The sequence below is a fragment of the Leishmania major genome, chromosome 16, assembly GCF_000002725.2.
Source record: "Leishmania major strain Friedlin complete genome, chromosome 16".
Lineage (NCBI taxonomy): Eukaryota > Euglenozoa > Kinetoplastea > Trypanosomatida > Trypanosomatidae > Leishmania > Leishmania major.
Genome location: NC_007257.2, coordinates 187,170 through 212,500, shown reverse-complemented (window position 1 = coordinate 212,500; position 25,331 = coordinate 187,170). Strand labels below are relative to the sequence as shown.

Below are 25,331 nucleotides of genomic sequence, written 5' to 3'. Positions count from 1 at the left end.
CCTCATCAACTACAATCCTGAGACAGTGTCGACGGACTACGATGAGTGCGACCGCCTGTACTTTGACGAGGTGTCGGAGGAGACGGTGCTCGACATCCTCACGAAGGAGCGCGTGCGCGGCGTCGTCATTTCGCTGGGCGGCCAGATTGTGCAGAACATGGCCCTGAGCCTCAAGAAGAGTGGGCTGCCGATTCTCGGCACTGACCCGGCGAACATCGACATGGCTGAGGACCGCAACAAGTTCTCGAAGATGTGCGACGAACTCGGCGTGCTGCAGCCGGAGTGGATCTCGGCCACGTCAGTCGAGCAGGTGCACGAGTTCTGCGACACCGTCGGCTACCCTGCCCTGGTGCGTCCGAGCTACGTGCTGAGCGGGTCGGCCATGGCCGTCATTGCTAACAGGGAGGACGTGACGCGCTACCTGAAGGAGGCCTCCTTTGTCTCTGGCGAGCACCCGGTAGTGGTAAGCAAGTACTACGAAGCCGCCACGGAGTACGATGTCGACATCGTCGCCCACCACGGTCGTGTGCTGTGCTACGCCATCTGCGAGCACGTTGAAAACGCCGGCGTGCACTCTGGGGATGCGACGATGTTCTTGCCCCCGCAGAACACCGACAAGGACACAATGAAGCGCATATACGACTCCGTCAACCGCATCGCCGAGAAGCTCGACGTGGTGGGGCCGATGAACGTGCAGTTCCTGCTGACGGCGGAGGGCCAGCTGCGCGTGATTGAGGCGAACGTGCGCAGCTCCCGCTCCGTTCCATTCGTGTCGAAGACGCTCGGCATCTCTTTCCCTTCCGTGATGGTGTCCGCCTTCCTGGCGCGCAAGGACCAGAACCTCGTGCCCATCAAGCGTGCCAAGATGACGCACATTGGGTGCAAGGCCTCCATGTTTAGCTTTAACCGCCTGGCCGGTGCGGACCCGATCCTCGGCGTTGAGATGGCCTCCACTGGTGAGATCGGCGTCTTTGGCCGCGACAAGCACGAGGTGTTCCTCAAGGCAATGCTGTGCCAGAACTTCAAGATCCCGGAGAAGGGCGTCTTCTTTAGCAGTGACGTGGACAGCCAGACGGAGGCACTCTGCCCGTACATTCAGCACCTTGTGCGGCGTGGGCTGAAGATGTACGGCACGGCCAACACGGCGGCGGTGCTACACGAGTACGGCATCCAGTGCGAGGTGCTCCTCCAGCGCAGCGAGCTGCCGCCCGGCGACGTGTCCGAGAGCAACCGTCTCGCGGTGTACGACGAGGAAGTGGCAAAGAAGGGGAAGTTTGATCTTGTGATTCAGCTTCGCGACAAGAGGCGGGACTTTGTGCTGCGCCGTTGCACCCGCGAGACTGCCCCGCCGGACTACTGGGTGCGCCGCCTCGCCGTCGACTACAACATTCCTCTGCTGACGGAGCCCAGCATTGTTAAAATGTTCTGCGAGTGCATGGACCTGCCCGCGTCGTCCATCGAGATTGAGCCGTTCCGCCACTACGTGCCGAAGATCTACCACAAGGTCGAGAACAACAACTGCGCCATGCTGCGCTGCCACAAGGTCGGGCTGATGATTACGAACAACAACGATAGCAAGGTGCTGGCGCTGCGTCTGAGCCAGGAGGGGCTCAACATCACGTGCTTTCACGCCTATCTCGGTGGGTCCGACATCGATCACTTCGAGCAGGCGTTTCAGAGTCTGAACGTGCCGATCGAGGTGGTCGACCTGCGCTCGGAGATCGCGAGCTCGGCGTTCGACCTCATCATGTGCCAGTCCGCCGACGAGCGCCACAACTGGCATCTCTCGAAACTTAGCTGGTACATCTTCGGCAAGTACCTCATCCCGGTGATGCGCCAGCGTCGCATGTCCGTGGTGGCGCAGACGTCGAAGCAGAACAAGAAGGAGGCGGGCTTTGAGAAATACGTGCACAGCAACTGCCCTGAGATGGGCGTCTACAACGCGTGGCGCGACGCGCGGCTGATGGAGGATTTTGAGACGGTGGCCGATCAGATCAGCTTCCTGCGCAAGCACGGCATCAAGGCGACGGTGAAGAACAACGTTCAGGTGCACAGTTCCGTGTGCGGTAGCACGTACTACGGCGACGACATGCGTAGCCTGCCGGCCCCATCGCTAGTGAAGCCGGTGCGTGAGTGCAGCGCGACGCCAGAGTTCGTGTCCCTCACCTTCCGCGGTGCGCGCTGCGTGAACATCAACGGCATCGACGTAACGCCGCTGCTGGCGCTGCAGATGGCAAACGAAATCGCCGGCCGCAACGGCGTCGGCATCACCCGCACGCGCGAGGGCGCCATGTACGAGACACCGGGCATGAATCTGCTCTCCGTCGGCCTGCAGTTCCTTTACGACGTTTCTTTCGACCGCTGTGCCGCGGACCTGTTCCGCATATACTCGCGCCACGTGTCACAAAACATCGGCGCTGGCCAGCTGTCAGAGAAGCACACGCAGTCCGCCATCGAGGCGGTGCGCTTCCTGACGAGCGACGTGAGCGGCGTGGTGGAGCTGGAGCTGCACCAGGGCGAGATCATCTTCCTGAAGTTGTCGCACGTGCAGAACCCGGTTGACCGTCGTGTCGCGCCGCAGCTGGTAACCGAGGAGGAGCTCGAGGAGGTCTTCCAGCCTGGAAACGGCTCCTTCAGCGACGTACAGTGGTAGACACATATACACGCCAACACGCGCGCAAGCACATGTAAACGAGCAGTGGCAATTCAAAGTGTGCGCGTGCCTCTCTAGGCTGCTGTCGCTGCCGCGGTCTCTCCGTTGCAGTTATGGATGCCGCTGCTCGCACGTCTTTCCGCTTGTGTCCGTGCAGCTTGTGTATGTGTATGTGTTTGTGGTGGGAGTCGTGTCTCGAGAGGTCTGCGATGCTGTTGTTGGCCGTGTTTTTCTAAGATCTCTTCGCCTGTATTCCTTGTTTCGTCTTCGACTCCTGCATGTCCCCCCCCCCCTCCCCAACCCCACCCCGCCGCCGTGTGATGCCTCCACCTCTTAGCGTCTGCTGGGTGCACCGCTGCCTTGTGTGTGGGTGTGGGGGCATAGGTGGGATACGTCGAAACTATTCAGCGAAGCAACCGCACGAGGCGGAGGACAAGACGCCGGTGGTGTGTCCGTGTTGTTGTGCGCTTGTCGAGGGGCGCACATGGCAGCCCGCATCCAGACGTGTGCCAGTAGGACTGGGAGAGCAAGACATGCGGGGATGGGGGGAGAATGAGGGGAGGGAGGCCGACGTCTGTCCGCCCCCTTCCCTCTCTCCTCCTGCGGATATATGATGCGCACCGCTTCCGCCATGTGTGTGTGCGCGCTCTTTCTCTCTCTCTCTCTCTCTTTCTTTCGTCGCCACGCTCTCCACCTGTATTGATGTGCGATGATTCGTTTCTACTGGAGCGCTTCGTGCCATTGTTGCTCTTCGCTCCCTCCCCAGCCGCGAGTCGGCGGGGTCGTTCCCTCCCTCCCTCCCTCCCTCCCTCATCTTCCGTGCGTGTGAGCTCACGTCTTTCTCTCGTAGTTCTTGTGGGACTTGTGAGGCAGGTGGGGGGATGGGGGTAGTGGTGGAGTGTGCGTGCGAGGGGCCCGATGCCTACCGTCGTGGGTGTCGAGCGCCCGTTGGGGCGGCCGCAACGGCCACCACCCATCCGTCGGCTCTCCTCCTCTCCTCTGCCCTACCGACGGGGATGGCGAGGAAGGCGAGGGAGGGAGAGAGATACCGGGCGTGGCGAGATGGCAGAGGCTTCGTGTTTGGATGTGCGTATGTGCGTGTCACTGAATTAAGTACATTGAGACCGTAAGAAGTGTATAAGGAAAGCAACACAAGCGGGGGTGGGCCGAAAGAGTGGGGTGGCGTCGCAGGGATGGGTGGTGGCGCCGCTCAAGAGTCTGTGAGGGCAACGAGATGGAGAGAGGACGCAACTTTTTCGTGCTCCTCCGCAGTGTCTCGGGTGCTGCGGTGTTGACGCTGAGCTGACCGGCCGTCGGTATGGCAGCGCGTGCGCGCGCACATACACAGCTCTCACGCAGCTGTGCTCTGGCGTACGCGAGGTACTCTGCGTCCGTGCATGTGTATGACGGAGCTCTCGATGAGTTGTGGGCCTCATCTTGCTGCTGCTCTCACTGTGCCACAGTGCCTTTCACTTTTAGGCGGACACTAATGCGTCACCTCGACGGAACCACGGCACTCCATCCCTTTTCCTCCCCTTTCTCTTTCTCTCTGACTCGCGTGCACGCACTCCGCCGCCGCATGGCACGCTGCGCACATGGCGCACACCCTGCTATTTTCATTGTGGTGTGCCTCTCCCAGCAGCCCACCGAGGTCTTTATACGCCACACTCGCCTTCTTCTCTCCTTAGTTGCTCCCCTTCCTTCTGCTCTCGTTTTCATTCCTGACGAACGAACAGAGAGTGGGAGATGCCCTCGGCTCCTACGTCGGTGACGGCGGTCGTGCAGCTGCCACCTCTTATCGACTGCCACGTGCACTTCCGCGAGCCTGGCCTCGAGCACAAGGCGGACATCGCCAGTGAGAGCACCGCGGCGTACTACGGCGGCATCACTGTTGCCTGCGACATGCCCAACACGAGCCCGCCAACGCAGAGCGTTGCTGCGTTGGCGGACAAGGTGGCGCGCGCCAAGGCCACCGCCCACGCCCACTGCCAGCTCTTTTTCTTCTTTGGCGCGACGGCCGAGGCGCACCTGCAGGAGCTCGAGGAGCTCTGGACGAACCCGGCGCACGCGGAGCTCAAGACTCATTGCTGCGGACTGAAGCTGTACCTCGACAACTCCACCGGCAACATGAAGTCGAGCCTTTCTGTCGTGGAGAAGAGCTTCGAGATGTGCGGGCGTCTTCAGATCGTGCTCGTCGCCCACTGTGAGCAGTCGGAGATCAACGACGCCGCTGCCGCTCAGCACCCCTATGACGGCCCTGCTTCGCACTCGCTGCGGCGCCCCGCAGATTCGGAGGCGGCTTCCGTGCAGAGCGCCATAGCCCTGGCACGCCAGTGCCGCACGCCGCTTCATCTCGCCCACGTCTCGACGGCGCAGAGCCTCGACTTGATCCGCGAGGCCCGCGCGGCCGACCCGACGCTGCAGCTCACCTGCGAGGTGACCCCACATCACCTGTTTCTCACCACCTCCGACTACTCGTGCTGTGGCGCGCGTGTGAAGGTGAACCCGCCGGTCCGACCGCCGCAGCACCATGAGGCGCTCTGGGCCGGGCTCTTGGACGGCACCGTAGACTGCGTCGGCACTGACCACGCGCCGCACACGATCGCCGAGAAGGACCACTGCGACGCCGCCGCTCAGCCGCCAAGTGGGATGCCGGCCATCGAAGTTGTGGTTCCACTGCTGCTAACCGTGGTGGCGGGCCAGTGGCCACACCCGACGGCGGCGAAGCCGTCTGCGCTCGCTGCGGCGGAGCATCAGGGGCGCACGCTGACGCTGGACGACGTTGTGCGCGTGCTGCACACGAATCCGAATCGCATCTTTAACCTGCGACAGCCCGATGCGCCGCACCGCTCCTTCGACCTTGCGTGCGAGTGGACTGTCCGCGGCGAGGAGCTGCACTCCAAATGCCAATGGACCCCCTACGAGGGGTGGCGCCTGCGCGGACGTGTCCTGGCCAATGAGTGAGACGGTGATGCTGCTTGCAGGAACCTTCGCCCCCTTCCGCCACCGCTCCCATTTTCGGGACTAATACGTTGTCGGACGTGCGAAGGGTAAGAGGAGGTGGGTGATGTGTGTTGAAGTGGCCGGTGCGTGTGTGTATGTGTGGGGTGTAAGACCCTCCCCTCCACAGGTGACACCCGTCAGCACCGCCGGCACAAGGCCTATAACTAAGGCACATGCTGACAGAGGAGGCACACCAGCAGGGGCAGCGTGCGCTTCGCCCAAAGACGGTGGTGAAGGGGTCCCGCCCATCATCGGGCGAAGACATCACACGCCAAGTGGCAACCGCGAAAGGCCCGGCGCGGCGACAGCGCAGAGGCGGCAGCATACGCACACACGAAGAGAACTGTGCTGTGCCGATGGTATTCGACAAGGTGCACGCGTGAGCGTCGCGTGAGAGTTTTGCCTTTCAAGGTGAGCCCGTCTGCCTGCCGTGCACCGGGCGAGGCCAAGCACCACACCCTACACCGCCACCTCTGACGCACACACGATTCCTGCCACAGGCCCCCATCATCTGGTGTGAAGCAGCCGTAGGCGCGCGCCTCGCAGCAGTGCGCCAACTCGCTCATCAGGGAGCACGGCCCCCGCCTCAAGCTCTACCCACCAACAGCCGCCTCGCATGTCGCTCCAACGCCACGCAGGCCAGGAGCTGACCACCGACATCTGTAGCGATTCGTTGCTCTGACCTTGCCATGTCGCAGGTGCATGAGCCTGTCACCGTCGGAGGTGGTTCGGCGTTCGGCAGGGATGGGGAAGATCTCCTGGCGTCTTGGCACACGGAGCGGGGTGGGGGTCGCTGGGCCCTGAGATGCCGCGCGTGGAGGCGACAGCCTCTCGTCAAGGTCGCTGTGGAAGAACAAGTAAATGCGCTCACCCACCCCCGCGCGCACAGCGCGGTATCGAAGGCCTCCTACGGGGTGCGCTGACGTGCAACGGGGGTGAGCAGAGAGGATTCGCAGCGCCCTCAAGCAGGCAAGGCATGCAAAGAACTGGCGCAGAAAACGACTTGTGATGACGGTGGTGCTGCCGAAGTGTCGCGAACACATACGCCAACACACACGCTTTCATCGTGCACGACTGCTGTCTTGGTGATGACCGCCGCCAGACACACGCGCAAACGCGTCGTGGCGCCGAGCCTCCCTTTCACGTGCGCACCATCGACCCTCCCTCCCTCCCTCCCAACACTGCCCCGTCTGCCGCTGCGCTCCTGCGCCTCTTCGTGTTGTGCCTCAACACTCTGCGGTGCCTCTGTGATCGAGATCCGACCTGCCCCTTTCCCGCCTCCTCCTCCTCTTCGCCTCTCCTATCACGCACTCTCACACGCATACACGCCCACTCTTCCCTCTTCGTCGCCTGCGCATCTGCAGCTCTGCATCCTCCCTCACTGCCATCGAACACCCCCCCCCTCCCTCCCCTCCCTCCCTCCCCAGCCACACCGCCCACCCCCACCGCACCACCATGTCCCGCACCAAGGAGACCGCCCGCGCGAAGCGCACCATCACGTCGAAGAAGAGCAAGAAGGCGCCGAGCGCGGTGTCCGGCGTGAAGATGTCGCATCGCCGCTGGCGCCCGGGCACGTGCGCGATCCGCGAGATCCGCAAGTTCCAGAAGAGCACGAGCCTGCTGATCCAGTGCGCGCCGTTCCAGCGCCTGGTGCGCGAGGTGTCGAGCGCGCAGAAGGAGGGCCTGCGCTTCCAGAGCAGCGCTATCATGGCGCTGCAGGAGGCGACGGAGGCGTACATTGTGTCGCTGATGGCGGACACGAACCTCGCCTGCATCCACGCGAAGCGCGTGACGATCCAGCCGAAGGACATCCAGCTGGCGCTGCGCCTGCGCGGTGAGCGGCACTAGGGCGGGCCTGCTCTTCCTCCCCCCTCATAGATACCATGTTTTTGTTTCCTTTGTTTTCGCCTTCCTTAAGTCGTGCACGCTGCCCTGCCGCAGCAGCCGAGAGAGTGAGAGGGTCATTGAACCTCGAGAGCCCGCCAAGCAAAACATGAGCACCACTGACCGAGCTGTCCGCCTGTGCGCCGGGGCGCGCTGCCTGCGTTGTGCGTCGCCGCTTCGCGTGTGACTGTGTGCGCGCCTGCGCCCGTTGCTGATGTGGCACGCCCCTCCCTCCTCCTCCTCCTCCTCCTCCTCCCCCGCACGCGTTGCTGCCTCGTACTTTTTTGTCTCCCCACCCTCCGCTTCCCCTCCTCTGTTCTCACCTGCATCTGGTCCAACCACACGCGCACGTACTCCCGCACCGCCTTCACACTCACCCACAGCTCACCGCGCTCTGCATCCTCCCTCACTGCCATCGAACACCCCCCCCCTCCCTCCCCTCCCTCCCTCCCCAGCCACACCGCCCACCCCCACCGCACCACCATGTCCCGCACCAAGGAGACCGCCCGCGCGAAGCGCACCATCACGTCGAAGAAGAGCAAGAAGGCGCCGAGCGCGGTGTCCGGCGTGAAGATGTCGCATCGCCGCTGGCGCCCGGGCACGTGCGCGATCCGCGAGATCCGCAAGTTCCAGAAGAGCACGAGCCTGCTGATCCAGTGCGCGCCGTTCCAGCGCCTGGTGCGCGAGGTGTCGAGCGCGCAGAAGGAGGGCCTGCGCTTCCAGAGCAGCGCTATCATGGCGCTGCAGGAGGCGACGGAGGCGTACATTGTGTCGCTGATGGCGGACACGAACCTCGCCTGCATCCACGCGAAGCGCGTGACGATCCAGCCGAAGGACATCCAGCTGGCGCTGCGCCTGCGCGGTGAGCGGCACTAGAGACGAGGCCAACGCGTGCGCTGCGGCCCTTTTCTTGGTTGCGCGGACGAGGTGAGAGGCTGCGGTGGGGAGCGGAGGGAGGGCGTTGTGTGTTGGCCGCGTCGGCGCTCTGCACTCGCCCCCCCTCCCCTCTCGCTCACCTGCTGCCCCTCAGCGAGTCAGCGTTGCTTGTGTGCGTGTGTGTGTGTACTTGTGTGAGTGGCGCTCTCACGGACTCGCACGGGCTCACCGACACGCACTCCATAGATGCTCTTTATTTTCGACTGTCTATCTCCGGTGCCTCTGTGTCGTTCTCTGATGATGCGTCTCGACGAGAGTAAAGGTGTTTAGGCGCGTGCATCGCAGCAAGCATGGCAAAGCGATGTTTGCTGCGATGCTGTCTCACTGCCTTTCCTGTTTTTGTGGCAGATGCGCATGCAGAGGCGAAAACGATTCGAGTTTCCCCGGTGGCGGCGCGTGTGCGTGTGTGCGTGGCAGATGTATTAGTGATCATCAGTAGACATCGCACCCCCTCCCCCGAGAAAAAAAATAACAGCAACGGAAAGGGAGCGTGGGTGAGGATCATGGCTCATTCAGGACCCCCAGCAAGCTCAGTCGTAGGAGTTGAAGGTGGATGCTGTGCGCCGGCGTGTGTGCTTGTGCTCACCAAGGGACTCCTGAGATGTGCCTAGGGACGCCATGCACCTGCAGCTGAGCCTTTCTACATGACGGCGCATTGCCCCCCCCTCCCCCCGGTCTCTCAATGGACACTTTCGCCTCCTCTTCCACGATCTCTTCCGTCTCTTGCGTGTGATGTGTCTACAAGTGACTGGATACGTTCTGGTGGTTGGTTGGTTGGAGGTGGCAGGCGAAGGAGCGGCCATGGCCGCCCTCGGCAAGCCGCACGTGCGCGCCGTTCGCAGGCATTGCGCCAGAGCCAGCAACCTCTTCTCTCTCTTTTCCTCCGTCGCTACGCGTGTGCATCGCTGTCTCGCCCCCTCCCTTTTCGCCCCGGTTTCTTCCCCTCCGTTCACTCCCCCGATCTCACTTGCGCTGCATCGGTGCCTGCGTCCGGGACACATCCTCCCTTTCCTCGTCTTCTTGCACACGGACGCGGGGCAGGGCTCATTGCGAGAGTCACCGAAAGGAAAGACGTCACCCACTGCGCCTTCACTCGGTTAGCGGACACCTGAGCTTCTAGACGTGCCAACGCACATCGCGTGGCCTTGGTGTAGACGCATCGCCTGGCACAGTAAAAATGGTGAACCCCGCGGACGCCATCAAAGTCGACGTCACTGTCAAGCTGATTGGCATTATCGGGTGCAGTGCCTCCGGCAAGTCCACCGTCGCCCATCAGCTGGCGAGCAGGCTTGACTCGCCGTTGCACCCAATTTGCACAGACAACTTCTTCTTCGATGACGTCTGTGCGCGACTGGGCACCTACGAGGACTACAGGTGCATCGACTATGGCACCGTGGCACGGTGGATGTCGGTGTTGGTGCACGCTGCACCGACGGTGTCTGTGAGCCTACTGGAGGAGAGGTGCACGCCTGCTGCATCGCCCGAGGCGCGAGCCGCAAGCGCAGACGGCAACACCGCCCTGCACCACTCCCCACACGACTTGGAAGGCCGGGTGCATAACGCATGGTGGGAAGAGGTGCTGCTGCACCTACCAGAGCTGAGCAAGTATCGCCGTGCCGCGCCCGATGCCACGTCTGCCACCACGGCACCCACAACTGTCGTTGTTGCTGCTGCTGATACTGCTACTCCTGCTGCCCAGTCCAGCCGCACAGTTGCTGAGGCAGCACCCGCCGGCGCTCATCGACATGACGGGACTAGTGACAGCGATGGAGACGCATCGCTCGGCGCACACGAGGCTGAGGAAGAAGACCGACGGCGGAGAAGTGTTGCCGCGTTCACACAGCGAAGAGAGGGGGGTGGCGGCACCGTCTGCTCGCCTCTTGAGCTTCGGAGTGGCAGCGAGGAGCAGGCGCCTCACACCGCTGCTCCTTTCTCGCACCACGTCATCATCTACGCTGTGTGGGAGGGTTTCACACTCCTTTGCAATCGCTTGGCCAACTCCTACATTGACTACGCGATCGACGTTCGCTGCGACCTGGAGACGGCGTGCTTGCGGCGGTTCTTCCGCACCCCGCGCCGCCATCTTGCTCGATATCTCGCTCACGACTCGGCAGGAGGCTGCCAGAATGGACAAGATGAGTCGCAGCTGAGGCTGCAGCGCGCGCGAGCCGCTGTTGTGGCGTGTGTCATGCGTCAGGTCTACCGTCCGCGCATCGAGAAACTGTGGCGTGTTCGGTCACGGGAGCAACACCGCGCCGATCTCACGAATGCCCTAGTGCAGGAAATGCGACTGGATGGCTTGCAGGTGCTCGCGCGCGGCGACAGCCCCACTGCCACGTCTCCGCCGACGTGCGTTACGGCGCGCGATGCCTTGGATTTACTTTCCCCTTCCTGCTTTGATCCTCCTCGCCCGCGATGCCGGCGCCAACCGGCCCACTCTGGCGCCGCCAAGGGTATGAGCGACGGCGGCAGTGGCACCCGCCGTCAGGGCGAGAGCTGTGGCGCTGAGGCTGCAGCATCCACCATATCAAGCACCAGCGCTTCGCCGGTGGCGGTCGCGGAGGAGGTTGGGCGTTGCTGTTCTGCGTGTTGGTCCGCTGACGGATTGCCCACTGATGCCTTTCAGCTTTTTTGGGAAAGCGAGTTTGATGAATGGCTGACGCGGTCGTCGTCGTCGTCGGCCACCACTGCTGCTGCTGCTGCTGCCCTCGCCTGGGCCTCACTGAAGCACAGAGACGGTGAGGGCGTAGATGCGCACGCCGCGCACCACGTCGACGAACGGCAGCGCGACGTAAATGGCAGCTTCCGCTCGACGTCGCCGCCACGGGTGACACCGCCTAATGAGGAGCCCGGGGTGGCGTATGTGAATCGCATGCTTGCGCAACGCGGACGTCTTGCACTGCTTCAGAGCTTGTCTTGCGGTGAGCGGGCGGTCGCGTCGTCTTCTCCAGAGGCGTCCAGCATAGGCGGCAAGGGCGCTGCCTCAGCTGAGTTCGGCCTCGAACAGCAGCTGGCGGTGGGCGGAATCCACAGCCCAACAGTTCTGTCTGCGGAGACGCTCTCGTCAGCGCTGGCGCCGTTCTACTACGAGTTCCGTTACTGGTACGTTTTCGAAGTTCTCTACTACGAACGAATATTCCGCCCGCTGCAAGTCCACCGTCTGCGGTGGCGCTCCGTTGTGGCGGAGAGTAGTCCCGCATCCACCGACGGGGAAGGCAGGAGTGGTGAGCATGGCGGTTGTGGGGCCACTACTGCTCCATGCGCTGTACCCCGTCGATGGTGGGTGGTGAAGAACGGTCGTGATGTGTACGGGCAGGACGCAGGCGAGCTCCTGACGCAGGTGGATCACATCTGTGCTGCCGTACGTGCCATTCGCTAAGCTCTTTCCACCGCCTCTCTTTTCCGCTGTGCACACAGCCACACACGTGGTGCACCACGTATGTGGCTGTGTGAAGTGTGTCGAAGGAGATCATGGAGGGGTGCGGCGGGACGAGAGGCGATACCATCAGCTGCGCAGCATGAACCCCAAAACGCAACGAGTAGCATGCGCGAACAAGTGACTGCATGACTGAGCATTGCACAGCAACAATCATCCCTACACGTCCGCGTTGTGTGTGTGTGTGTGTGTGTGTGCTACGCTAGCCCGTAGGAGAGGAGTTTGATAGGGGTGCCCTGCGATCGTCTTGTGCATTCTTCAGAGCACCTGCGTCGTCCCTCGCCGTCGCGCACTTCTCTTGCCTCCCCCTTCCCCACTTTCTCGTACGCGCATAGGGATGCACGCGTCAGTGTCTAGAGCGCTGGCTATCGTGGCGGCTTCCCGGCTCACGCAGACGCGTGTTTTCTGCCTGCCGCGCCTGCTGCGAACTAAAAGGCACCGAAGGTATCCTCCACTCCTCCGCATCGCACCTTATCCTCCTCCTCCTCTGCGCCGTCTCACGCACACAGGAACCTACTGTCTTCCTCTCGCTCCCCCACTCGGACACCACCACATCTTCTTATCGCATGTCCTTCTTTGATCTCCTTAACGCCCGCGCCAAGCGCTCGCTGCTCTGCGTCGGACTCGATCCCCGCGCCAAGACGGCAACGGCGGCGGCGGAGGAGTGCAAGCGCTTGATTGAGCAGACGCACGAGTACGCCGCTGCCTACAAGCCGAATGCGGCCTTCTTCGAGTTCTTCGGCGCCGAGGGCTGGGCTGCGCTGTCGGAAGTGATTCGTGCCGTTCCCGCTGGCATCCCCGTGGTGCTGGATGCGAAGCGCGGTGACATCGCTGACACCGCCGACGCGTACGCCACCTCCGCCTTCAAGCACCTGAACGCGCACGCTATCACTGCCTCGCCTTACATGGGTTCTGACAGCCTTCAGCCGTTCATGGGCTACCCCGACAAGGCCGTGTTTGTGCTGTGCAAGACGTCGAACAAGGGCAGCGACGACTTGCAGTGCCTGCGCGTAGGTGACAAGTACCTGTACGAGGCCGTTGCCGAGCGCGCCGAGGGCCCGTGGAACGTGAACGGCAACGTTGGCCTGGTCGTTGGGGCGACGGACCCGGTCGCGCTGGCTCGCGTGCGCGCGCGTGCGCCGACGCTGTGGTTTCTGGTGCCAGGCATTGGTGCCCAGGGCGGCAGCCTCAAGGCAAGCCTCGATGCGGGTCTCCGCGCCGATGGCAGCGGCATGCTCATCAACGTGTCGCGCGGCCTCGCCCGCGCGGCTGACCCACGCGCCGCCGCGAAGGAGCTGTGCGAGGAGATCAACGCGATCCGCTTCGCCAAGGGCGCCTCCGTCGAGCTGGCGAAGGCACTCGTGGACTCACATTGCGTGCGCTTCGGCAATTTCACGCTCAAGTCAGGCAAGTCCTCGCCGATCTACATCGACCTGCGCCGCCTCGTCACTTACCCAGCCATCATGCGGCTCGTGGCTCGCGAATACGCGAAGGTGCTGCGTCATTACAAGTTCGACCGTATCGCCGGCCTGCCGTACGCCGCGCTGCCCATTGCTAGCGCCATCTCCAACGAGATGAACGTTCCGCTCATCTACCCACGCCGGGAGGCGAAGATCTACGGCACCAAGGCGGCCATCGAGGGCGAGTACAAGAAGGGCGACCGCGTTGTCATCATCGACGACCTCGTGTCCACCGGTGAGACCAAGGTCGAGGCGATTGAGAAGCTTAGGTCTGCTGGGCTCGAGGTGGTGTCGATAGTGGTGCTGGTGGACCGCGATATGGGTGCCAAAGCCTTCTTGAGCAAGCTCGGCTACGACTTTGAGGCCGTGGTGGGGCTTCACCAGCTGCTGCCGCTCTGGCGCAAGAGCAACGCTATCACTTCCCAGCAGGAGGCGGACGTACGCGCCTTCCTCGGTCAGTGGAAGCAGAGCAAGCTATAAACACACCTATAAGTAACGCACTACCCCCCCCCCCCCCTCCCCCCTTCCCCTGCACACGCACACACACACACGAACACGCGAGGAGCTGCGAAGGGGAAAGTGGATGCGAGCGTGCCAGTGGTATGTATGCGACCGGCGCAAAGAACGCGTACGGCGAAACGAGACGGCGTGTGTGTGTGTATGTGTGTGTGTGTGTGTGCATGTGTGTGTGTGTGTGTGCGCCTGAAAATGGACGCGGGCGAAGCGCGAGCTCGCGCACCCATGATGATGGGCGGGTCGTATATGTCCCCGTCTGTGCATAGATGCGCGCATAGTCAATGATGTAATGGAAGTCATCTCGCAACCGCACGGTACACACGCCTAGCTGTGTATATCCACGAAAACAACTGCACCTCACACGCCCACACTCGCTCTTGTCTTATTAGTGTTCTCTGTTCTCCTCCGTATCTCTCTCCCGCTCTCTCTCTCTCTCTGTGCACTTGAAGCGTGCGCGTGCGCATGCGTAGCACAACGGGGGCTAGTGCGGAAGAGGGCGCACCCGTTTTTTTGTTAGTTATCTCATAAAAAGGACGACGTAAAGCAACTATTGAAGTGCACGTGTAGTGTGCGTGTGTGCCATGCACGCAAGCATGCTCGTGTACACGAGATGTTCTCGGGAGTGAGAGAAATTAAGGCGACACAGGTAGGACAGCGGTGGCGGTGAATCTTTTCAGCGAAAAGGCGATGGGAGTGAAGGGTCTCCGTTACAGTGCGACAACACTGGCTATGAAGGAGGAGGGGTAGTTGGGTGGTGAAAGAGGGAAGACTGACGGCCGGTGCTGCAGCTGTCAGTCCCTATGCATGTGTCTGCGTGCTTGTGCGGCTGTGCCTGCACTCGCCTACTCCCGAATCCCCCCCCCAAACACACACGGAAGCTTTTTCTCGCCTCTCCGCTCTCACGCTATCGACGTGACGCACTGCTCAGACGCCCCTCTTTTGGTTGAGCTCACCACTTTGGCCTGCATTGCTGCTTTCTCTCTCTCTCTCTATACATATATATGTATATATATCGCACACCCTCCTCTCACGCGCACACCGGCACACACACACACACACACACAGAGGGCGTGGGTTTATGTCTCCCCCCTCTCTCTCTGCTATTCCCCCAAACACCAGTCGTTCGTGTAGCGCGTTTTTCGGTAAGCTCTCCCTCGCCTGTCCTGCTATGGCTCCTCATGCTCTCGTTCTCAGGTCTCTCGATGCGACAATGCCCCCCCCCCTCGCCCGGGGGAGTGCTTGCGTCCTGCACAGCGACGCACGCCCACGCCCTGCGCACACACCTGCGTACGCAATGTTCACCTTCTATCTTGCGTAGGCTAGGATCACATTAGCTCATCGTTCACTTGCTCGCTGCCACTGCTGCCTCTCCGTCGCCCTCCATCCCCTTTCCTTCTCTTCCTTTCCGCATGCTCCGTCGTCGCGTGCCTGTCACAGGCCTCCCCCGTGGTGCGGCAGCGACGGGCACCGGCTCGACCGACCTTCACCTCGAAGGTCTATGAGGCAACGCTGCACGGATATCAGGATGAGCCGTGCATAGGGCGCCTGGAAGCGCCCCCCAGAATTGCGGCCTGCTCAGAACAGCGGCTGTGCCTCCCCCGCTCTCCACAGCGGGCAGCACTACGCGGCAACACCCAGTCGGCCTCTATCTTGTGCATCACTGCCCCACGTGTGGCGTGAAAGCAGCTGATGCCACGCGCTACCGGCACCCCCGCCTCTGCGGCGTAATGACGGCCTGCAGAGTTACCCCGAGTGCAAGCCCGACAGCCATGTGTGCTGCCGCAGCGACGGCGCTTCGGGGCCTGCAGCAGCAGGTAACGCTTCTACGCGCGGACAAGCTCTTGCTGAACACGCAGGTGTCTGTGCCGATCTCGTCCAAGCCGTCACAGGCATCTCTACTGGCGCTCGCTAATCGCGAGAGTCGCGAGGTGAACGTGGTGCCGATGATCGGGTGGCGTCCCTCCAGTCAGGGCACCACTGCGACACGGCTCTACTCGCAGTTGTACACTACTCCGGGGCCAAACTGTGGGGCGTACACGGCGCGGACGGCGTGCGAGGCAGTGCCGCTTGCTGGATGCGCGGCACTCGTGACCTTGCGGCGCCGCGGCGTGCCAGAACCCGTACGGCCATTCCACCTCGCCGCTGGGCATCTTCGCTGGCTCGATGATCGTGGACAACATGGTCGGCGCGCTGTCATGACGACCCGATCGTGGCCGGAGGTTGTGACGCGACTGACTTTCCTCCTGTGCGGGGATCTCCTGCACTGTGCTGCGTACATCATGGGCCACGCGGCCACATGTGTGGGACGACTTCTGGATGCTGATATCGAGTCGTTTTTGCGCTTGGACTGCTTGTTGGTCGTGTGGCAGTGGCGTGCCCGCTGCACGTGCGCGAGAAAGCGAACCCGTCGCACAGGGGAAAGATGATCCCCGTGCTCCGGGTGGCAAACACGCTGGGAGGGGTGGGGGGCGGGGAGGCGCTTCATGGCTGCACTCGTGGTACTCTGTGCTGGTGAGATGCACCAGTGCAACTAAAGGCGTGATCGGCACATCTCTGGCCGCGTGCGGGGACTGGCGGTCATGGAAGCACTCCTGCCCTTGCTGCTGGTCTTCCTGGGCGTGTTGAGCGCGGGGATGAGGGTGAGGTGCAAGAAGGGCGTAGTCGGTGCGCTGAGCCGGAGCGAGTGCAGCTTCCACCGCTGGCGGCACCGCCTGCTAGTGGCTGTGTGATGCGGACACCCACGTTCCGGTTCACCGGCTTCAGCGCCGTGTCCATCGTTGCATCGAAGCTGGTGTCGAACGTCAATGTTGCACCGCTTCTCGGCGCGTACATCATCATTGCAGTGAAGTTCGGAGGTGCGTTCGTGTCGCTGCTGTGCAGGCTGTTCGTGACGCCGCGCAACCTGTTTTTGCTCGGCTGGCGCTTCATCGGCTCCCCTCATCTCCTCTCTGATGACTCATGCACGAACTTGCCACTGCGCATGCACACGGAGCGTCTCCATGCCTCTTCCCTCCCTCTCTGTTCTCTGGCCCGTGAGTCTCCTCTGCTTCAGCGCGAACCGCAACCGCAGTCGAGCGAGAGTACACACCGTGTATGCACACATCTATACACATACGCACTCATCATCCGGCGACCGTTGAGCGAGCACCCTTCGACCGTGTAGCGAGACAGACGCAGAACGCCGTCTTGTTTCTTCTCTCACGTAGGCACGATCATGCCCACCTTCAACCCGGTCGCCTCCCTCAAGGGCCAGAGTGTGGCCTCCGCTGCGCAGTTCTCGCGCGCTGACATCGACGCCCTCATCCAGCTCGCACTCGATATGAAGACACACATCGAGGCAGGGAAAACGATCGACACCCTGCGCGGCCGCGTCATGACGCCGCTGTTCTTCGAGGACAGCTCTCGCACGCTGTCGAGTTTTTGCGCGGCCATGATGCGGCTGGGCGGCAGCGTCGTGAACTTCAAGGTGGAGACGTCGTCTGTGAACAAGGGTGAAACGCTGCAGGACACCATTCGCACGCTGGACTCGTACAGTGACGTGCTCGTGCTCCGCCACGCTAAGGAGGAAGCGCTGGAGCAGGCGATGAGTGTGGCAACGCACCCGATCATGAACGCCGGCAACGGCGCTGGTGAGCACCCGACTCAGGCGTTGCTCGACATCCTCACGATTCACGCCGAGCTCGGCGCCGTGGACGGCATTGCGATCGCGTTGATCGGGGACCTCAAGAAGGGCCGCACGGTGCATTCGCTGCTGAAGCTGCTGGCGCACAACTTCGCGCTGAGGAAGGTGTACCTCATCGCCCCCGCGGGGCTGGAGATGCCGGCGGAGGTGCTGGAGCATGTCGCGACGGACGTGGTGAAGCGCGGGATCGCGATTCAGCAGGCGTCCGGCCTCACTCCTGAGATTGTGGCCGACTGCGACGTGCTCTACGCGACGCGCCTGCAGAAGGAGCGCTTTGTTGCCTCCGCTGCCGGTGACGCCGACGCCCTGACCGCCTTTGAGGCTTCTAAAGCGAGCCTGCTGATCGACAAGGCTCGCCTGGCACACGCGAAGGCGAAGATGGTTGTCATGCACCCGCTGCCTCGCGTGGATGAGCTCAGCACCGACATTGACGACGACCCGCGTGCGGCGTATTTCCGACAGATGCGCTACGGCCTCTTCATGCGCATGGCTATCCTCTTCAGCGTGCTTTCTTGAGTTGCCGGAGGGGAGGGGCGGTGTTCCTACCATCTCTCTCGGAGGGGGGAGGGGCAGCTGCTATTCGAAGCGCTGGAGTTCATGCAGATGGACTGTTACCCAACATGGACTTCATACACCGATTAGCAGCGACCCCCCTCCCCCACGCACTCACGCGTGCAAGCCGCAGGGAACCACGGTGCCACCCTCCGAAAGAGGAGGATAGATAGACGGACTTCACAGGCTGGGGCAGAAGCCAAGTTGATGGCGTCTGTCAACACCGCGGTTTTGTCTTTGGGGCTCGTCCTCTTGGCATCGAAGCTGCCCCCTCCTCCTGAACGGGTGATGATGGTGACAGTGATGCCGGTGCGTGCCCCCCCCCCCCCCCCCACACACACACACACGCACACACACACACAGACACTCCCACAAACATGGTGGCATAGGAGAGAGACAGAGAAATTTCCCCTATGGACGTGCGCAACACAGCGCTGCTGTGTGTCTCGGTGTTCCCGTACGTGTTCGGTGATGCGACAGACATCGTTGCACGCGAGAAGGGTTGCACCCCTCCACAGGACATTGGCAGGCGCACGCACACACGCATCTATTCTCTCTCACGCAAAGTAAATCGCAGCTCACACAGCGACCATAACATCATAAAAACGGAACAAGCGAAAGAGCGAGCGAGCGCAACGGAGCGATAGCAATGCCTGCGCGCATGCCGGCTTGCAACTTCATCTCTCTCTCTCTCTCTCTCGCTCTCGCTCTCTCTTGTGGCGCCGATCACCGACGCAGCGGGCTTGTCTTGTCGCTACGTTACCGTTGTGATGGCCCAGTTGGCACTGTCGAAACGCGAAGACTCACACATGTGGGCACGCGTAGTCGCGCACGATCTGCTGAGCTGGCGCGCGTCCGTCGCGCTCTCCTGGTGTTGTTGTTGCCGCAGCGTATGAAAGGGCTTGGGCAGCGGCTCGGCGATATCAGGCCTAGAGAGCGTGAGGGCCCCGGGTGTCGAGCGCAGCCCTGGCGCGCGTCCGTCGTTCCTCGACCAGCCCGGGCGTCTCTCCCCCCCCCAAAGGCGTCGGGGTGCTTCTACGCTGTCCATCATCACGACAAGTCGAGCAGACTATCGGTGACGGCCACGACGGCGCATGATTCTTCAATGCGCGCTCCGCCCTCTTCCGTTCTCCGCTGGACTTTCACGTGTGTCTCTTCTCCTCGCTCCACCACTGCTGCCGCCCAAACCTACCACCGACCACTCCATCACCCTTCGCAAGGCTTTACCACACCAAGAGGTCGAGGTCGATCAGCCATCCACACACACACACACACACACACACACACACACACACACACACACACACACACACACACACACACACGCCTTTCCTTCAACGTGCGCGGCCCGTGCGAAGAGCATCCACACGCACCTGCCGCGTGTTGCATCCCACTCTTCCTTTGTTGCGACGCTCCTGCCGTGTCCGCTGCTGCAGCCATGAGCCTTCAGGTGAATCTTCTCAACAACACGTTTGCCAACCCGTTCATGAACGCGGCTGGCGTGATGTGCACCACGACGGAAGAGCTGGTGGCCATGACCGAGTCGGCGAGTGGCTCTCTGGTCTCGAAGAGTTGCACCCCCGCTCTCCGCGAGGGCAATCCGACTCCGCGCTACCAGGCCCTGCCACTTGGCAGCATCAACTCGATGGGCCTGCCAAACAACGGGTTCGACTTCTATCTGGCCTACGCCGCGGAGCAGCACGACTACGGCAAGAAGCCGCTCTTTCTCTCCATGTCCGGCTTGTCAATGAGGGAGAATGTTGAGATGTGCAAGCGCCTTGCCGCCGTGGCGACAGAGAAGGGCGTCATCCTGGAGCTGAATCTCTCCTGCCCCAACGTTCCTGGCAAGCCGCAGGTGGCCTACGACTTCGACGCGATGCGGCAGTGCTTGACGGCGGTCTCTGAGGTTTACCCGCACTCGTTTGGTGTGAAGATGCCGCCGTACTTCGACTTTGCCCACTTTGATGCCGCCGCCGAGATCCTCAACGAGTTCCCGAAGGTGCAGTTCATTACCTGCATCAACAGCATCGGTAACGGCCTCGTGATCGACGCGGAGACGGAGTCCGTGGTGATCAAGCCGAAGCAGGGCTTTGGCGGCCTCGGTGGTCGCTACGTCCTCCCCACGGCGCTGGCGAACATCAACGCGTTCTACCGCCGTTGCCCGGGCAAGCTCATCTTTGGCTGCGGTGGCGTGTACACCGGTGAAGACGCCTTCCTGCACGTGCTCGCTGGCGCCTCCATGGTGCAGGTCGGCACGGCTCTGCAGGAGGAGGGACCCTCCATCTTCGAGCGGCTCACGTCGGAGCTGCTGGGCGTGATGGCGAAGAAGCGCTACCAGACGCTGGACGAGTTCCGCGGCAAGGTCAGGACACTGGATGGAACGGCCGAGAGCACGCGCTAAGGGAGAGCAACAGGAAGCACTGAAAAACAGCAGTGTAACCCTTTCACATGCGCACACGCGAGCGGCGGCGGGGGGGGGGCGGAGGTAGACACCACAAGCTCCGGTGGCGTGCACATGTGCGACGCGGGCACTCCATCTGTCGTGGTGTCTTCTTCTCCTCTTCCTCCTCTCCCGCCCCTTCTCCCTGTGTACCGCCTTTGCTGCCTGCTTGCACAGCCCACTTCAGCTTCCAGCTCATGCGCTCGATACAGACGCGCGTGAACGGGATATGTGGAGCGAGGTAGGGCATCTCGCAGCATCGACAACCGCATCGACGAACAACGATACCGAAGCAGCGGCACTGCTTCGGCTGTGGGAGAGGGCGAGAGAAGTGGGGATCGGTCTTGCGCTCGAATGTTTTGAGCTTCGCCGCATATCCTGCTCTTGCTCTGACTACTAAGACCCGGCATCTCATTTGGCGCGCGCCTACGGCTGCTTCGCACCAGATGATGGGGGCCTGTGGCAGGAATGGCCGGAGGTGCGTGCGTGTGCGTCAGAGGTGGCGGTGTAGGGTGTGGTGTTTGGCCTCGCCCGGTGCACGACACACCGTGACGGGCTCGCCCTGAGTAACAAACGCGAGTAAAAGTCGATCAGCGCCAAAGAGGCGGTAAACATAAGCGAAAAGGCGGGATGCGGTGCAGGCGAGCGTGCGATCCACGTACGCTGCGGAGCGGGGTGCGACTCGCGTGTGTGCGCATGCGTGCGAGCGTCGTCTGCCTCCCTCCCCCATGTATGTTGTCTCCCTCTCTTGCATGGACGAAACAGAAGGCATCATCCGCGCTCAAAACACGAACCCCTCCTGCACAGGCGACACACACACACACACGTGGTACCCGCATCCGTAACCGCGTGCCACTCTCTTTCGTTTTCGGCTTGGCGTGGCGTGCACGTGTGCACACCTGCCCATGCGTGTGTGCACACGTGACGTTAACCCTTCACCCCCCCTTTCTCTCAGCCCTTCTCAGCTACGCACGTCCTTCTCTCTCCATTTTGTCTCTCAGCACACCAGTAAGCCCCTTTCATTGGCGCTGTGCCCCGCACCACCGCTTCACAACTCTTCCCATCTCCGGCGATCACCACCAACTCTGACGGCGCTTGCACATCTTCTGCGCATCTCTTACCGTGTCGGTCTCTTCGGTCGCTTTTTCTTTCGTCCTGTCACTGCGGCACATCACGGAGCGCTACGCGCTGCTGGAGTGGGAGTTCGACGTTCAAAGCCTTCGCGCACGCACGCACACAGAGTAAGCATACATTGCAGAGAGGGGGAGGGGTACAGACGCGCGCGGCCATTACTTGCAGCCCCTCATCTTCATTTCTGCGAGAGACCTTGTGGTGGTGGTGCTGTTTCACGATTTGAGCCGCTGCCGTGCTTCCAGCCTCTTCTTACACGCACGCTCCCCACTCACAGCAATCATGCTGCGACGTCATGCCTGCAGCACCGCCGCGTGCGTGACGGCTATCCAGACCACACGCACCGCGCACAGCATTGCCGTGCTGCAGAACTCGGCGCCGACTACCACGGCCAAGAAGCTGGGCAGCGCTGTGTCCAAGGAGGAGGTGGCGGCGGTGAACAAGGTGCCTGCCGCTATTCTGGAGAAGGTGTGCAACCCGCGGCTGGTGGCCTTCACGGAGATGGACCTTGCCCGCACCCGGTTTGCCCCCCTCATTGCCACGATCACGGACGAGGTGGACTACACCAGTATCGAGCAGCGGGTGGCGAGCAGGTTCTTGGAGGACCCGAGCAAGCTGCAGCCCATCCCTGGCGCCCTCAAGAAGTTCCGCGAGACAAACTGGAAGGATGTGAAGTCGCTCATCACTTTCTACGAGGAGACGATGTACCCCATCCGAATGAAGCACAAGGAGTACAAGCATCACGAGCTCACGAGTTTCCACATCAAGGACGTGCTGAAGCGCGGCTTATCGGCCTTCAAGCAGAGCTATCTCGACCAACAACAGGAGGAGCAGGCAATGGTGAAGGCTTACATGCAGAAGTGCGATGACCTCGTGAGCACCGCCGTCAAGGATGCCTTCGACACGGCCATCTGCAACGACCTCGCGAATATCCTCCGCATCGGCGGCGAGCAGCATGCACATGCGCACCGCATGGCGCTGAAGATCTTAGATGACATGAATATGATGAAGGTGCCGTACAACGCGGCCACGATGGAAATCCTGAAGGCCGTCACCTTCAACGATGGCCCGTTCGACAACTCACCGCTTCTCTTTGAAATGATCGAGTGCCCAGAGCGCGGTGAAGTCCACGTCGGTACCGACTCGCTGGAGAAAATCAGCGACGAAATCCTCAAGCTTATTAGCCATCGACACCAGACCCCGTTGGACGACGGCATGCTGATCCGCTCCCCGGACACGCACCCGAACTTGCAGCGTTCCCCTGAGTAAGGGAGGAGACGGCCCTGTGGTAGGGCGCGGCAGACATGCGCCGACTCCGCTGGACTGCTGCGTTTCTTCCGCCCATGTCCTTGAGGAGAGCCAGCTGGTGATGAAGGTGGTGCTGATGGCGCATAGGGAAAAAATAGTCTTCGTTTCGTGTTTGGCGGAGTCGCTGCCCCTTCTCCTCCTCCCTCGAACACTCCCACGCGGGCGTATGCCCGGCACAAGTGTGCGGTTTTGGACCGTTGGTTCCCTTTTCTCCAGTTTCTGTGTGCATCTCTGCTGTGCACTCGTCTGTCTGTCCGTGTCCTCGTTCTCTCGGCACGCTGCCCCCCCTCCCCCGCGCCCCTTCCTGCCCTCCGCTAAACACGGCGAGAGCGGCAGGGGGGGGGGCAACGACCGCCGGATGTGTTTCGGTACTTCTCGGTCTCTCGGTATCCTCACCACCTCGCAGACTGACGAGTTTGTCGACGCTGCTCCGTTCACCTCTCTCTCTTCTCGTTGTGTAGGCGCGTGCACACGCGGATGCGACGGCGAAGCGCAAGAGAGAGAGAGAGAGGGAGAGGAGCCGCGACTGGTGCTGCGTGTAGTGTTCACCGAGGGAGGCCGAGAGAGGATCCGGCCGGCGGGCGCACCAGCGCGATGGACTGGGAGAGACTGCGGGTAGCGGAGTCCTCGAGTCGCAGCAGACAGCAGAATGCCCCATCGTAATGATGGCGCAAGCCCATTGGGCGTAGGAAGGCGGCTTTCACGGCGCGTTGTTAGATTCTCGAGTGTGGTGCGGACAGAGAGAGAGAGAGAGAGAGCAAGCGGCGGTGCAGGGCTAGAGAGGGAAGTCGAAGAAGTCGGAGCGGTCGGCGAAGAGGTCGGGGGATGGGGACGGCGGGTGAGGGTGAGAGTCGGGGTCTGGTAGCATGAAGCTGCCTGCATGCGCGAGCGTGTGCGCATGTGTACAGCCGAGGCGCGGAGCAAGCCCTCCCCCTTCTCCAGCTTCTCTTCTCTCTGCCTCTTTTTCTGGTGCTCCCGTCCACCACGCCTCGTTTCGAGCTGTTGTTCTTGCGTACTCGCAGCGCCTCCCCCCCCCCCCCAGCCATCGCCACACGGGACGTGTCTACCCTTTCTTCCCTCCCCGCCCATCCTTCGTCTTCGCAGGTAATTCGTCGTTCTCCACCAACGGGCACACCTCTGTCGCCCTCGCACATGTCAGTGCGCAATGTCACCGGCTATGATCTTTTCTCTTCCGTTGTGCGATGTTGCTTTCTTCTCCCACTGTCCATCTGTCTGGGCGCTGTTAGTGTATGTTAGTGTGTGTGTGTGTGTGTGTGTGTGTGTGTGTGTGTGTGTGTGGTTGTGTGTGCAACCTTCTCTTCCTGCTTTCTTCTCTCACGCCATTTCGCACGCATGTGATGCACGCGTCGGTCGCCTCTCCATGGGTGTCTTTTCAGCGCTCCCGTACACGCTTGCCCTTCCGGCATCGCAGATGCCCCATGCCACTGTTGTTGTTCTTTCCAGCACGCTGTGGGTGTAGCCTGCTGACCTACCGACGCGCACATGCACCGCATCAGCATTCCATGTAGAATCGGGGCGCAAAACAAGGCAGGGGGTGGAGGCGGGAGAGGGGTTGGCAGTGTGAGAAGACGGCGGCGGCACCGATGTGCCGCAGAGCGAACGACAGGCGCATCCGCCGCAGAAAGCCACCGCAACTCCGAGGGAAAAACGAAACAAATAAGCAACGGCATAACAAAATTTCCGAGAAACGCACATGCGCCCGCTCTGCGCGGTCTGACAGACGTGAGTCGCCACCGAGGAACGGTAGCGACAGTGAAAAGGTCACCTGCGCTTGCAGCCGCGGACGCCCAAAGAACCGATGTGAAGCCTCGGTAGGACGTCGTTGGGCCAACTGGGCAGCCCCCTCTCTCTATTCTTCGCTTCTCTCTGTTAACTGTCATACAGCTCCCCATTTGCCGGCGGCCGCACTGTCGTGCGGTGTTTTGAGAACCGTCCACCGCGCGCGCTGTTCTTGTGTGGCGATGCGCCACCTCCTCTGTTTTCTTCTTGCCCTCGCCATGCTTCGTGTCCATCTCTCCCTCGCTCGCTCCCTCTCTCTGTCCTTCGTTGCGTGCACGCGCGTACACGTCTATGTATGCATGTGTGTCTGTGTGTGTGTGTATTTCGCTGCTCTGCGTCATTACGCGCTTCAGCAGCAGCAGCACGCCGCCTCGCTACCACCTGGATTTGTGCGGCGACCCCGCGACATAGTTGCCCGGCACACGCGCCCCCCTTCCTCCCTCACTGCCGTCACTTTTATTGTTGTTTCACTCTCCTTTCTTCATTTCGTGTTGAAGCTCGCTTGTTTTGCTCGCGCGCGCTCCCTCCCT

At 61.8% G+C, this 25,331-nt stretch overlaps 9 protein-coding genes across 9 annotated transcripts in view; all 9 read left to right on the top strand.

Moving 5' to 3' along the window:
- Positions 1-2,653, top strand: part of LMJF_16_0590 (putative carbamoyl-phosphate synthase) — a gene marked incomplete at both ends in the record, with an annotated part of 5,529 nt that extends 2,876 nt beyond the window's left edge. The window contains one exon of the mRNA XM_001682086.1: positions 1-2,653. This exon is cut by the window's left edge and continues 2,876 nt beyond it. Within this exon, the coding sequence (XP_001682138.1) occupies positions 1-2,653 (2,653 nt within the window).
- Positions 2,654-4,399: 1,746 nt separating this feature from the next.
- Positions 4,400-5,617, top strand: LMJF_16_0580 (putative dihydroorotase; the record flags this gene model as incomplete). The annotated part of the gene is made up of 1 exon (XM_001682085.1): positions 4,400-5,617. One exon carries the CDS (start codon positions 4,400-4,402, stop codon positions 5,615-5,617), a length of 1,218 nt encoding a protein of 405 aa, XP_001682137.1.
- A 1,494-nt stretch (positions 5,618-7,111) lies between these two features.
- On the top strand, positions 7,112-7,504 carry LMJF_16_0575 (histone H3; the record flags this gene model as incomplete). The annotated part of the gene is made up of 1 exon (XM_001682084.1): positions 7,112-7,504. The coding sequence occupies one exon, from the start codon at positions 7,112-7,114 to the stop codon at positions 7,502-7,504; it is 393 nt and encodes a 130-aa protein (XP_001682136.1).
- Positions 7,505-8,023: 519 nt separating this feature from the next.
- LMJF_16_0570 (histone H3) lies at positions 8,024-8,416 on the top strand (the record flags this gene model as incomplete). Its single annotated transcript, XM_001682083.1, has 1 exon — positions 8,024-8,416. One exon carries the CDS (start codon positions 8,024-8,026, stop codon positions 8,414-8,416), a length of 393 nt encoding a protein of 130 aa, XP_001682135.1.
- Positions 8,417-9,653: 1,237 nt separating this feature from the next.
- LMJF_16_0560 (conserved hypothetical protein) lies at positions 9,654-11,855 on the top strand (the record flags this gene model as incomplete). The annotated part of the gene is made up of 1 exon (XM_001682082.1): positions 9,654-11,855. The coding sequence occupies one exon, from the start codon at positions 9,654-9,656 to the stop codon at positions 11,853-11,855; it is 2,202 nt and encodes a 733-aa protein (XP_001682134.1).
- Positions 11,856-12,478: 623 nt separating this feature from the next.
- On the top strand, positions 12,479-13,852 carry LMJF_16_0550 (putative OMPDCase-OPRTase; the record flags this gene model as incomplete). Its single annotated transcript, XM_001682081.1, has 1 exon — positions 12,479-13,852. One exon carries the CDS (start codon positions 12,479-12,481, stop codon positions 13,850-13,852), a length of 1,374 nt encoding a protein of 457 aa, XP_001682133.1.
- A 3,250-nt stretch (positions 13,853-17,102) lies between these two features.
- On the top strand, positions 17,103-18,086 carry LMJF_16_0540 (putative aspartate carbamoyltransferase; the record flags this gene model as incomplete). Its single annotated transcript, XM_001682080.1, has 1 exon — positions 17,103-18,086. The coding sequence occupies one exon, from the start codon at positions 17,103-17,105 to the stop codon at positions 18,084-18,086; it is 984 nt and encodes a 327-aa protein (XP_001682132.1).
- Positions 18,087-19,560: 1,474 nt separating this feature from the next.
- On the top strand, positions 19,561-20,523 carry DHODH (dihydroorotate dehydrogenase; the record flags this gene model as incomplete). The annotated part of the gene is made up of 1 exon (XM_001682079.1): positions 19,561-20,523. The coding sequence occupies one exon, from the start codon at positions 19,561-19,563 to the stop codon at positions 20,521-20,523; it is 963 nt and encodes a 320-aa protein (XP_001682131.1).
- Positions 20,524-21,975: 1,452 nt separating this feature from the next.
- LMJF_16_0520 (conserved hypothetical protein) lies at positions 21,976-22,962 on the top strand (the record flags this gene model as incomplete). The annotated part of the gene is made up of 1 exon (XM_001682078.1): positions 21,976-22,962. One exon carries the CDS (start codon positions 21,976-21,978, stop codon positions 22,960-22,962), a length of 987 nt encoding a protein of 328 aa, XP_001682130.1.
- Positions 22,963-25,331: the final 2,369 nt, after the last annotated feature.